This window comes from Felis catus, chromosome B3, assembly GCF_018350175.1.
Source record: "Felis catus isolate Fca126 chromosome B3, F.catus_Fca126_mat1.0, whole genome shotgun sequence".
Lineage (NCBI taxonomy): Eukaryota > Metazoa > Chordata > Mammalia > Carnivora > Felidae > Felis > Felis catus.
Window position 1 is genome coordinate 146,731,285 of NC_058373.1, and position 12,669 is coordinate 146,743,953.

Genomic DNA, 12,669 nt, shown 5'->3' on the forward strand with positions numbered 1-12,669 from the left:
GGTCAGTGTGGGGGAGCATGGGGTCAGAATGGGGGCAGTATGGGGTCAGTGTGGGGTCAGCATCGGGTCACGGTTTGAACATGTGGGGTTAGTGTGGGGACAGTGAGGTCAGCATGGAGTCAGTGTGGGGATAGCGTGGGGTCATTGCAGGGACAGCTAGGGAATAGCATGGGGAAAGTATGGGGTCAGAGTGGAATCAGCATGGTGACAGTGGGTCCACAGTATGGGGTCAGCATGGGGTCAGTGTGGGAAGCAGCACGGGTCAGCGTAGGGATAACGTGGGGTTAGTGTGGGGAAGCCTGGGATCATTGCGGGGACAGTATGGGAATAGCATGGGGACAGGCTGGGGTCAGCATGGGGGTCACAAGCAGGACAGTATGGGGTCAGTAGAGGTCACAGGGGAGACAGCATGGTAACAGTAGGTCGACAGCATGGGGTCAGTGTGGGGTCAGTGTGGGGTCACAGTGGGGTCAGCATGGGGGAGCATGGGGTCAGAATGGGGGCAGTATGGGGTCAGTGTGGGAACAGCATGGGGACAGCATGGTGACAGTGGGTCCACAGCATGGGGTCAGCATGAGGTCATTTCGTGGATAGCATGGGGTTGGAATGGGGAGAGAGGGGATAGCGTGGGAGTCAGTGTGGGAACAGCGTGGGGACAGCATGGTGACAGTGGGACCACAGCATGTGGTCAGCGTGGGGTCAGTATTGGGTCACAGTTAGGACAGTATGGGGTCAGTTGGGGGCAGCACGGGGTCAGCGTGGGGTCAGTGTGGGGTTAGTATAGGGACTGCATGTGAATAGCATGGGGTCAGTGTGGGGTCACAGGGGAGATAGCATGGTGACAGTGGGTCCACAGCATGGGGTCAGTATGGGGTCACTGTGGGGACAGCATTGGGTCACAGTGGGGACAGCGTAGGGTCATGGTGGGGTCAGTGTGGGGACAGCATGAGGTCAGCGTCTGGTCAGTGTGGGGATAGCGTGGTTCCAGTGGGTCCCCAGTGTGGGGGCAGTGTGGGGGTAGCCTGGGGGTAGTGTGGGGTCAGCACGGGGTCAGCGTGGGGGCAGTCTGGAGTCAATGTGGGGGCAGGGTGGGGTCTGCGTGGGGTCAGTGTGGGGGTAGCCTGGGGTCAGCGTGGGGGTAGCATTGGGTCACAGTGGGGACAGCATGGGGTCATGGTGGGGTCAGTGTGGGGGCAGCATGAAGTCAGTGTCTGGACAGTGTGGGGATAGCATGGTTGCAGTGGGTCCCCAGTGTGCGGTCAGTGTGGGGTCAGCACAGGGTCAGCGTGGAGTCAGTGTGGGGGCAGCGTGGGGTCAGCGTGGGGGCAGAATGGGTTCAGCGTCGAGTCAGTGTGGGGATAGCGTGGTTCCAGTGGGTCCCCAGTGTGGGGGCAGCGTGGGGGCAGTGTGGGGGCAGGGTGGGGTCTGCGTGGGGTCAGTGTGGGGTTAGCCTGGGGGCAGTGTGGGGGCAACATGGGGTCAGCGTCGAGTCAGTGTGGGGATGGCATGGTTCCAGCGGGTCCCCAGCGCTGGGACAGCGGGCCACAGTGTGGGACGGTGCGGGGACACCCACCTTGAAGAGGGTGACAGTGGCGCTGTAGCACACGCTGAGCAGGAAGAGCGTGATGAAGATGGAGATGGTGGTCCACAGCCCATCCAGCTCCCCGTCCTGGTCCTCCGCACAGCTGTCGTCCAGGAGCAGCTCTGGACAGGAAGGGAGTGGTCAGTGCCATGCCTGCCCATAGGAGTGGTTCCCGGGGTGACGGTCGCGGCCCTCCGTAGCCTCAGGGCACCGGCCTCGGTGCCCCCATCCTCCCGCCTGGGCCTGGCCCGTGGGGACGCGCTCCCTCTCTGCTCTGCGCTGTGCTGGGGCTGTCTGGGGGGAAGGCAGCCTGACCACCACACCCGTTCTCCTGGGGACCCGGCCCGGAGGGCGGGAGGGTCAGCAGAGCCCAGGGAAGGGTCGAGAGGGTGGCAGGGAGTGACCCTAGCGAACGAGTGGGTGCGAGTGTCGGGGCCAGCTGGGGGTGCGGGTTGGCGTGTGTTGGGAGGGGCCCCAGTGTCCTGGGGAGAAGAAGGGCTGGTCAGTGTGGTCGGCGTGTGGATGGGCTGCTGAGCGGCCGATGGGTGTGGGAGGGGGTGGGGACCAGGCTGGGGCCCACGGTGAGGGTTCCCAAGCCTGGTTCCGGTCTGGGCCCTGGCACATTGTCCCGTGTGAGGCCCGGTGGGTCAGGTGTGCGTGTGTGCGTGTGTGTGTGCGTGTGTGTGTGTTTGTGAAGGTGGCCCTGCTCAGTGGGAGGGGCTTGTTTTCAGCGTCCATGTGGGTGTCTGGGATGGTCCCTCCCCTGGGCACTCAGGACTGCTTGCCTCTGCCCGTTTGGGACACCGGGGTGAGTGTCCCCACGAGTGGACAGGCCTGGCCCCAGGCAGGATGAAGCCAGGCGGGGCCGCCTCATCTGAGAGAGGGTGAGGGCCTGTCCTCACAGCATGGGTCAGGCCTGGCTACTGCACTGGCACAGAGCTACCGCTCAGAGCTGTCAAGAGGTCCAGGGGACGGGGGGAGCAGCGGAAGAGGACAGGCCAGCGTCCCACAGCTTGGGCGGGTCCAGACGTGGGAAAGACCGTGCGCCCGTTCCCTGAGGGGCTCTGGAGGGCTTCTCCGTTCCCTGTCGCCCCCCTCCGGGCTTGAGTAGCCCCTGGCCAAGCCCTCTCTCTGTCCCAGGCGGCTCCCGGCCATGAGTTTCGCCCGCCTGTGCAGACCTGCCCACTCAGGTCCCGGCCCCTGGTGGGACCCACGCTCTCCCGTGAATGGTGACCCCTGAGCCTCGGAGCCTGGCCTGCCCGCACCTCCCAGAGGCCCGGGTGTCCTGAGCTCTGCCTCGGAAAGACGCACGACAGTGTCACAGGTCCCAGGGCAGTGCTGGGTGATTTATTTCATGCAGGGTGCCTGCCCGGGGTGGGGGATGTACACAGGGATGGGCGCTCAGAGCCCGCGGGGGCCTGCTGGGGGGCCGGGCGAGCTGCTCATTTACCCGGAGACTGGGTGAGGGATTTCTGTGTGTGGTGGCTGTGCAGAGCTTCGTGTGACACCGAGCAGGTGTAGGTGTTTCCCCTCTGCCAGCGGGACCTGTCCACCGAGAGCCTGCTGTACAGGAAGTAGGTCCCGTCGCTGTCCAGCTGGGGCGGGGTCGTCCGGTAGTTGTTCTCTGGCTCCGGCTGTCCGGTGATCTCCCACTCGACGGCAATGTCAGGCGGGTAGAAGCCTTCGATCAGGCAGGTCACACTGACTTTGTTCCTGCTGAGCTCCTCCTGGGCTGGAGGCAGGACGTACACTTGGGGCTCGTGGGGCTGTCCTGTGGGGTCAGAGGTCAGCACAGATGGTCACTCCCAGGGTGGAGGGCTGGCCTGGGTCCGCCAGGCCCCACTCGACCTCCCTGTGCCCCATCTGTCCTGTTGCCCACCTTTGTCCTTGGAGATGGTCCTCTCGATGGGGGAGGGGAGGGATTTGCTGTTGACCTTGCACTTGAACTCCTTCCCCTTGAGCCAGTCCTGGTGCAGGATGGGGAGGACACTGACCACACGGTAGGTGCTGTTGAACTGCTCCTCACGCGGACTCGTCTTGGCTGTGTACACCTGGGTGTTATCCACAAACCATGTGATCTGGACATCGGAGTCATCTGGGCCCAAGTCCACCACCAAGCATGTGACCTCGGGCGTCCGGGAAATCGAGAGGGTGTCCTTGGGTTTTGGGGGAAAGATGAAGATGGACGGTCCTCCAAGCATCTCAGGGGCTGGTGTGGAAGACACAATGCAGGGGTCAGCATTTGGGGGGTGCTCCTCTTGAACATTCCCCCCACCAGGCAGTCCCTGGACGTGGGCCATCGCCTTGGTGTGCAAGGTGGTGCCCTGGTGACTCACGTGGGCATTTGGGACAGTCGCAGGGTTTGGGTCCCGGTGGGTGGTCTGTTTTGCGCACTGCAGAGAGACCAGACTGGAGGTTAGTGGGGGCCAGGGGTGGGGACAGCTCTTGGGGTGGGCTAGGTCAGGGCAGGTCAGGGGGGTGTCCCAGACTGGTGCCTGCCAGTGGAGATGAAGTATGGTGGGGCTGTGCAGCCTGTGCTCACACTGGACCAGGCAGCCAGGCCCAGAGGCCCTCCTCCCCGAGCTTGGGGGACAGAGGTGCCTCTCCTGTGCCCCAGGGTCCAGGTGGACCGGCTGACCTGGCCTGTCTCCCAGTGGACACCCTCTTACCGATCTTGTCCACCTTGGTGTTGCTGGGCGGGTGGGCCACGTTGCAGGTGAAGGTCTCACTGAGCCACCTGCTGGAGGGCACTGTCACCATGCTGCTGAGAGAGTAGAGCCCCGAGGCCTGCAGGACGGACGGGAAGGTGTGCACACCGCTGGTCAGGGCGCCGGAGTTCCAGGACACGGTCACCGGCTCAGGGAAGTAGCCTAACACCAGGCAGGCCAGGGCCACGGTGGCGCCAGATGTGGTCCCGCAGCTGGGGGCCAGTGGGAACACCGATGGGGCCGTGGTGGAGGCTGCAAGAGAGGAGGCCGTGTGACCACCAGGGCCTTGCTCCTGGGAGGGTCCGGGCAGGGTATCAGGAGCCCGGGCTTGGGGTGGCCCTCCAGGAAGTCTGCAGACCAGCCGCCCGGCGTAGCTCTCTGCCGCCCCAGGGCCTCGTGTTTCTGCGGCTGCACGTGCTGGCCCCATGGGCCTGGTCGGTGCTGGGTGACCTCCTGCTGGATTAGAGTCTCCTGGGCCCAGCCCCTGGGTCTCCACTCGGGCTTCCTGTGGGTGCTCGGCCTGAGCGAGCCATCTGTCTGAGCTCTGACCGGTGGCCCCTGCTCCCAACGGGCCTCTGCTGAGGCCCTGAGCCCACTGCCCTGTTGTCCCAGCCTGAATCTGCCCTGGGCCAGCGGGACCTTTCTTGAACACAGCAGGCCTCTGCCACCCGCTGCCCGTGCCCCTCAGCCCGGAGTCCTCGTCGTGGCCTGCTGTCTGCCCTCCAGGCCTCACATCTTTGGGTCAGCTCTGCAGCTAAAGCGCCGGGCGCCGGATCCCGTCCCTGCCCCGAGCCCCTCCTCAGGCCTTCCTGGGCTCACTCAGTGCCCGTGCCCTGGGGCCTGTCCAGCTCCTCCCTGTCCCCAGAGCCCTCTTTCAGCCGAGGTCTTTCCTGAGCCTGCCTGCCCCTCAGTGCCGGTGGGAGCCTTGCCCCGCCCTGGCTGTCATCTGGTGCACGGTGCCAGCACCTCAGAGCCCACGTCCCCAGCCAGACCCGACCCCTCTGCCAAGTCTGATGGCCCTGCCTGGCCTCCCCTCCCACCCACACTCCAGGCTGGCGGCCCTGCCTCAAACTCCCAGGCTCCCCCCTTCCCTGCACCGGGTCCACTGCCCTGAGCCACCCCTCCTGGCTTTGTCATGTGCAGCCTTCTGTCCCCCATCCCCACGAGCCTCCAGAGCGGGGTCAGCGCCCCTGAGCCTAAGACTGTGGCCACCCCTGTCCCTTCAGCCCCGGAGACCTTCCTACCCAGGCTCGCCTCTCCCCCCTACCTTGTCCACCGGGCCTCAGGCGGCTCACGCCCTCCCGTGTCCAGGGAGGCTCTCCTGGGCCCGCGCCCTCGTGGTCTCTGTGTGCCGTACCGCTCAGCTCCCACCTAGTCCAGGGCTGCTCTTAGCTCAGTCCCTCTGCCCTTCACCCCTGAGGCTCCTGGGGCCGCCTTGCTCCTCCTGCCTCCCTCCTGCCCCTGCTCACCCTCACATACCCTGCCTGCTCCCCTGAGCAAATGGTGTAGCCCTGCCTCTCTTGCCCTCCCCTCTGCCCCTGTTTCTCTGCCCCCTGTCCCTGCTCACCTGTACCAGCTCTGTGTGCTCCCGGGGAGCTCCTGGGGCAGCCCTACCCCTCTTGCTTCCCCTGCCTCTGCTGCCCTCCCAGGAACACTACTCACCTACACAAGCTCTGCTGGCTCCACTGCCCTCCTGGGGGAGCCCTGATTCTCCTGTCCTTCCCCTAGCCCCTCCTGTCCTGCCCTTACCCTTCTGCCCTGCCCTTATCCTCCTGCCCTGCCCCTGCCCCTTGTGCTCTTCCCCTGTGCCTCCTGTTCTCCCCCTGCCCCTACTGCTCTCCTCCAGCCCCCAGTGCTCCCCCCCTGCTCCTCCTGCAGCCCCAACCTCCTGCTCACCCTTGCAAGCTCTGCCTGCTCCCCTGAGCTCCTGGTGCACCCCTGCCTCTCCTGCCCTCCCTCCTGCCCCTCTTGTCCTGTCCCTGCTCACCTGTACCAGCTCTGTGTGCTCCTAGGGAGTTCCTGGGGCAGCCCTACCCCTCTTGCTCTCTCCCTGCCCCTCCTGCCCTCCCAGTAACCCTGCTCACTGGCACAAGCTCTGTTGGCTCCCCTGAGCTCCTGGGGGAGCCCTGACTCTCTTGTCCTCCCCCTGCCCCTCCTGCTTGCCCCTACCTCTTGCTCTACCCCTCCTGCTCTTCTCTGCCACTCTTGGTCTCCCCCTACACCTCCTGGCTTCCCCCTGCCCCTCCTGCTCTTCCCCTGCTCTTCCTACTCTCCCAACCCCTGCTCACCTTCACAAGCTCTGCCTGCTCCCCTGAGCTCCTGGGGCAACCTTTCCTCTCCTGCCCTCTCCCCTGCCCCTCCTGCTCTTCCCCCTGCCCCTGCTCACCTGTAACAGCTCTGTGTGCTCCCTGGAGCTCCTGTGGCAGCTGTCTGACCCTTCTGCTCTCCCTCTGCCCCTGCTGTCCTTCCCCTGCCCCTGCTCACCTGTAACAGCTCTGTGTGCCCCCAGGAGCTCCTGGGCAGCTGCCTGTCCCTTCTGCTCTCCCGCTGCCCCTCCTGCCTTCCCAACCCCCTGCTCACCCTGAGAAGCTCTGTCTGCTCACCTGAACTCCTGGGGATAGCCCTGCCCCTCCTGCCCTGCTCCCTGCCCCTGCTCACCTGTACCAGCTATGTGTGCTCCCTGCCCCTCCTGCCCTCCTCCCTGCCCCCACTCACCTGTACCAGCTCTGTGTGCTCCCTGGGAGCTCCTGGGGCAGCCCTACCCCTCTTGCTTCCCCCTGCCCCTGCTGCCCTCCCAGGAACCCTGCTCACCGGCAGAAGCTCTGCCTGCTCCCCTGAACTCCGGGGGGTAGCCTTCTCCCTCCTGCCTGTCTTCTGCCCCTCCTACCCTGCTTCCTGCCCCTGCTCACCTGTACCAGCTCTGTGTGCTCCCTGGGAGCTCCTGGGGCAGCACCCTGCTCTTCCTGCTCTCCCCACCCCTCCTGCTCTCCCCCTGCCCTTCTTGCTCTCCCACAGCCCCTTCTGCCATGACTCCTGCACCTGCTCACCCGTACCAGCTCTGTGTGCTCCTTGGGAGCTCCTGGGGCAGCCCTGTCCCTCCTGCTCTCCCCACTGTCCCTCCTGCCCTGCCTTCTGCCCCTGCTCACCTGTACCAGCTCTGTGTGCTCCCTGGGAGCTCCTGGGGGCAGCCCTACCCCTCTTGCTTCCCCCTGCCCCTGCTGCCCTCCCAGGAACCCTGCTCACCGGTAGAAGCTCTGCTGGCTCCCGTGAGCTCCTGGGGGAGCCCTGACTCTCCTGTTCTCCCCCCAGCCCCTCCTGTCCTGTCCCTACCCTCCTGCCCCTGCCCCTTGTGCTCTTCCCCTGTGCCTCCTGCTCTCCCCCTGCCCCTACTGCTCTCCTCTGCTCCTCCTGCACTCCCAACCCCCTGCTCACCCTCACAAACTCTGCCTGCTGCCCTGAGCTCCTGGGGCAGCCCTGCCTCTCCTGCCCTCCCCCCTGCCCCCGCTCACCTGTACCAGCTCTGTGTGCCCCCAGATGCTCTTGGGGAATCTGCCTGTCCCTCCTGCCCTCACCCTGCTGCCCCTGCTCACCTGCATCAAGCTCTGCTGGCTCTCCTGAGCTCCTAAGGCAGCCCTGCCTCTCCTGCTCTTCCCCTGCCCCTCCTGTCCTTCCCCTGCCCCTGCTCACCTGTACCAGCTCTGTGTGCTCCCTGGGAGCTCCTGGGGTGGCCCTTGTACCTCCTGCTCTCCCCCCTCCCCCTCGTGCCCTGCCCCCTGCCCCTGCTGACCTGTAGTAGCTCTGTGTGCTCCCTGGGAGTTCCTGGGGCAAGCCCCTGCCTCTCCTGCTCTCCCCCTGTACCACCTGCTCTCCCCTGTCTCTTCTGCTCTCCCCCTGCCCCTCCTTCCCTCCTCCCTGCCCCTTGCCACTGCTTACCTGTACCAGCTCTGCTGACTACCTTGGAGTTCCCAGGGCCACCCCCTACAACTCCTGCCCTCCCCCTGCCCCTACTGCTCTTCCCCTGCCTCTCCTGCTCTCCCCCCTGCTCCTCCTCCCCTTCCAACCCCCTGCTCACCCTCACAAGCTCTGCCTGCTCCCTGAGCTCTTGGGGCAGGCCCATGCCTCTTGCTGTCCACCTGCCATCTCTGCTCACCTGCACAAGCTCCGTTGGCTCTCCTGAGCTCCTGGGCAGCTGTACTTCTCCTGCCCTCCCCCTGCCCCTCCTGCCCTGCCCCCTGCCCCTGCTCACCTGTACCAGCTCTGTGTCCTCCCTGGGAGCTCCTGGGGCAAGCCCCTGTCCCTCCTGCTCTCCCCCTGCCCCTCCTGCTCTCCCCCTGCCCCTCCTGCCCTCCCCCTGCCCCTGCTCACCTGTACCAGCTCTGTGTGCTCCCTGTCCCTCCTGCTCTCCCCACTTCCCCTCCTGCCCTCCTCCATGCCCCCACTCACCCGTACCAGCTCTGTGTGCTCCCTGGGAGCTCCTGGGGCAGCCCTGTCCCTCCTGCTCTCCCCACTGCCCCTCCTGCCCCTCCTGCCCTGCCCTCAGCCCCTGCTCACCTGTACCGGCTCTGTGTGCTCCCTGGGAGCTCCTGGGGGCAGCCCTACCCCTCTTGCTTCCCCCTGCCCCTGCTGCCCTCCCAGGAACCCTGCTCACTGGCAGAAGCTCTGCTGGCTCCCCTGAGCTCCTGGGGGAGTCCTGACTCTCCTGTTCTCCCCCCAGCCCCTCCTGTCCTGTCCCTACCCTCCTGCCCCTGCCCCTGCCCCTGCCCCTTGTGCTCTTCCCCTGTGCCTCCTGCTCTCCCCCTGCCCCTACTGCTCTCCTCTGCTCCTCCTGCACTCCCAACCCCCTGCTCACCCTCACAAACTCTGCCTGCTCCCCTGAGCTCCTGGGGCAGCCCTGCCTCTCCTGCCCTCCCTCGTGCCCCTCCTTCCCTGCCCCCTGTCCCTGTTCGCTTGTACCAGCTCTGTGTGCTCCCAGGGAGCTCCTGGGGCAGCCCTACCGCCTGTCGCTCTTTCCCTGCCCCTCCTGCTCTACCGATAACCATGCTCACTGGCACAAGCTCTGCTGGCTCACCTGAGCTCCTGGGGGAGCCTTGACTCTTCTGCCCTTCCCCCGTCCCTCCTGCCCTGCCCCTACTCTCCTGCCCTCCCTCTGCCCCTCCTGCCTTCCCCTGCCCCTCCTGCTCTCCTCCTGCTCCTCCTGCCCTCCCAATGCCCTGCTCACCCTCACAAGCTCTGTCTGCTCCCCTGAGCTCCTGGGGCAGCCCTGCCTCTCCTGCCCTCCCCCCTGCCCCCGCTCACCTGTACCAGCTCTGTGTGCCCCCAGATGCTCTTGGGGAAGCTGCCTGTCCCTCCTGCCCTCACCCTGCTGCCCCTGTTCACCTGCACAAGCTCTGCTGGCTCTCCTGAGCTCCTGAGGCAGCCCTGCCTCTCCTGCTCTTCCCCTGCCCCTCCTGTCCTTCCCCTGCCCCTGCTCACCTGTACCAGCTCTGTGTGCTCCCTGGGAGCTCCTGGGGTGGCCCTTGTACCTCCTGCTCTCCCCCCTGCCTCTCCTGCCCTTCCCTCTGCCCCTGTTTCCCTGCCCCCTGTCCCTGCTCACCTGTACCAGCTCTGTGTGCTCCCTGGGAGCTCCTGGGGCAGTCCTGTCCCTCCTGCTCTCCCCCCACCCCTCCTGCTCTTCCCCTGCCTCTCTTGCTCTCCCCCTGCTCCTCGTGCCCTCCCAACCCCTTGCTCACCCTCACAAGCTCTTCCTACTCCCCTGATCTCATGGGGCAGCCCCTGCCCCTCCTGCACTCCCCCTGCCCCTGCTCACCTGTACTAGCTCTGTGTGTTCCCAGGGAGCTCCTGGGGCAACCCTACCCCTCTTGCTCTCCCCCTTCCCCTTCTGCTCTGCCCCCTGCCCCAGCTCACCTGTACCAGCTCTGTGTGCTCCCTGGGAGCTCCTGGGGCAGCACCCTGCTCTTCCTGCTCTCCCCCACCCCTCCTGCTCTCCCCCTGCCCTTCTTGCTCTCCCCCAGCCCCTTCTGCCATGCCCCCTGCACCTGCTCAGCTGTACCAGCTCTGTGTGCTCCCTGTCCCTCCTGCTCTCCCCACTGCCCCTCCTGCCCTCCTCCCTGCCCCCACTCACCCGTACCAACTCTGTGTGCTCCCTGGGAGCTCCTGGGGCAGCCCTGTCCCTCCTGCTCTCCCCACTGTCCCTCCTGCCCTGCCTTCTGCCCCTGCTCACCTGTACTGGCTCTGTGTGCTCCCTGGGAGTTCCTGGGGCAGCCCTGTCCCTCCTGCTGTCCCCACTGTCCCTTCTGCCCTCCTCCCTGCCTCCACTCATGAGTACCAGCTCTCTGTGTTCCCTGGTTGCTCCAGGGGCAGCCCTGCACCTCCTTCTCTCTCCCCTGCCCCTGCTCATTTGTAGCAGCTCTGTGTGCTTCCTGGAATCTCATGGGGCAAGCCTCTGTCCCTCCTGTTTTCCCCCCTACCCCTTCTGCTCTCCCTCTGCCCCTGCTCACCCTCACAAGCTCTACCTGCTCCCCTGAGCTCCTGGGGCAGGCCCATCACTCCAGCCTTCCACCTGCCACCCCTGCTCACCTGTACAAGCTCTGTTGGCTCTCCTGAGCTCCTGGGGCAGCTGAGCTTCTCCTGCCCTTCCCCTGCCCCTCAGCACCCTCCCTCCGCCCCTGCTCACCTGTACCAGCTCTGTGTGCTCCCTGGGAGCTCTGGGGTGGCCCTTGTACCTCCTGCTCTCCCCCTTGCCCCTCCTGCCCTGCCCCCTGCCCCTGCTCACCTGTACTAGCTCTGTGTCCTCCCTGGGAGCTCCTGGGGCAAGCCCCTGTCCCTCCTGCTCTCCCCCTGCCCCTCCTGCTCTCCCTCTGCCCCTCCTGCCCTCCCCCTGCCCCTGCTCACCTGTACCAGCTCTGTAGGCTCCCCTGGAGTTTCCAGGGCAACCCCCAGTCCCTCTTGTTCTCCCCCTGCCCCTTCTGCTCTCCTCCTTCCCCTGCTCACCTACACAAACTCCACCGCTGGTCCTTGGAGCTAATGGACCACAGCTGCTTTCTGCCCTTGCTGCCCCATGACTTGTCCCCCACAGGCGAGCTCAGCCCGCTACCACTGTGTGTTCTTAGGGCTGCCCCGGTCTCAGCTGCCCATCCCAGACTCCTTAGCCCAGGTTTGGCTCCTGACCGTCTGCCCCTGTGCTACTGTCTGGGTTCTGAGCACACGGGAGCCCCTGCCAGCCCCTCGTGCTCTGGCCCTGCTCATGTGCTGCAGTCCAGGACCCCATGGCCAGCACCTCTGACCCTGGCCTGGGGCCAGAGCCAGCCCCAGTGTCCTGGACAGGACCCTCGGGCCATCTGGGGTCCTCTTCTTCCCCTGTGCTGGGCCGGCCTCTCCCTGTGCCCTCACCTTAGGCCTTTCTGTCCATGTCGGCCTTGGTCGTGCAATAGCTCAGTCCAGCCCAGCCCTGGGCTCCCAGCACAGATGGCAAAGGGCAGGCCTCAGGCCCACCATGGCCATCATGTTCCTTGAAGGCCCACTTGCCACGTCCGGTGCGTCCAGCAATGTTGGCGTGGGCGCTCCTGCCCATGCCTCCCTCGTCCCTGCCCTGGCCGGTGCCCTGGCCCCCAGGCAGCCTGTGTCCCCCATGCTGGCTGCTCCGGCCCGTCCGTGGGGCCCCGTCTCTCCTTGGCTCCTGCGCTGCTTCTGCTGCCCCCACGCCGCCCTCTCTCCGTGCGGAGCCTACTCACCAAGGGCTGGGGCGACGGAAGGCTGGCCCCAGCACCTCGGCCCTCCTCGCTCTGGCCCCAGGCACATGTGGCTCCTTGTGGCTGAGCTCTGTGCCCATAGCCCCCTTCCTAGCCCCCAGGCAGCCGTGGGAAGACTAAGAACAGGATTGAAACTAGGTGGCTCGGTGACACGCTTTCTGAAGTTCCCTTTTCTTCTGGGTACTTTCTGTCTCAAGGGCCTGGGTGTGCGGGGGTGGGCTCTGGGGGGTTGCTGTGGTCCCAAAGGAGGGCACACGAACCCCGCTCTCACCTGGGTGTGTGTTGTGGGCACAGGTTGACCCACCCATAGCCTGAGGCCCCGCCCTGGGCCTTGTCCCGTCCACTCAGCAGTGTGGCCTCCCTGGTGGGACGCTGTCTTCCTCTGGCTTCAGCCACGGTCACGGTCATCTGCCCATGGTCAGAGGGAAGCTACTACCTTAGAGGACAGACAGAAGCCTGATGTGCAGGGACAGAGTTCGTGGTGGTCACCGGACCTGAAAATGTCCCTGCAGCTGAGAGACCCTGTGTGGTCCCTGTGCTGCCCGTGCAAGGGGACCGTGACCCCTCAGCCCCTGTGTTTGGACAACCACAGTGTGCACCCCAGGCTGCCACTTCCTGCGGTGTTAGGCCT

At 65.6% G+C, this 12,669-nt stretch overlaps 1 gene segment (V, D, J or C); it reads right to left on the minus strand.

The window, feature by feature from the left end:
- Nucleotides 1-2,900: 2,900 nt before the first annotated feature.
- On the minus strand, nt 2,901-12,102 carry LOC105259932. The segment is given in 5 exon segments: nt 2,901-3,353; nt 3,462-3,791; nt 3,919-3,975; nt 4,252-4,542; nt 12,021-12,102. Coding segments are annotated over 5 exon segments (1,074 nt in total).
- Nucleotides 12,103-12,669: the final 567 nt, after the last annotated feature.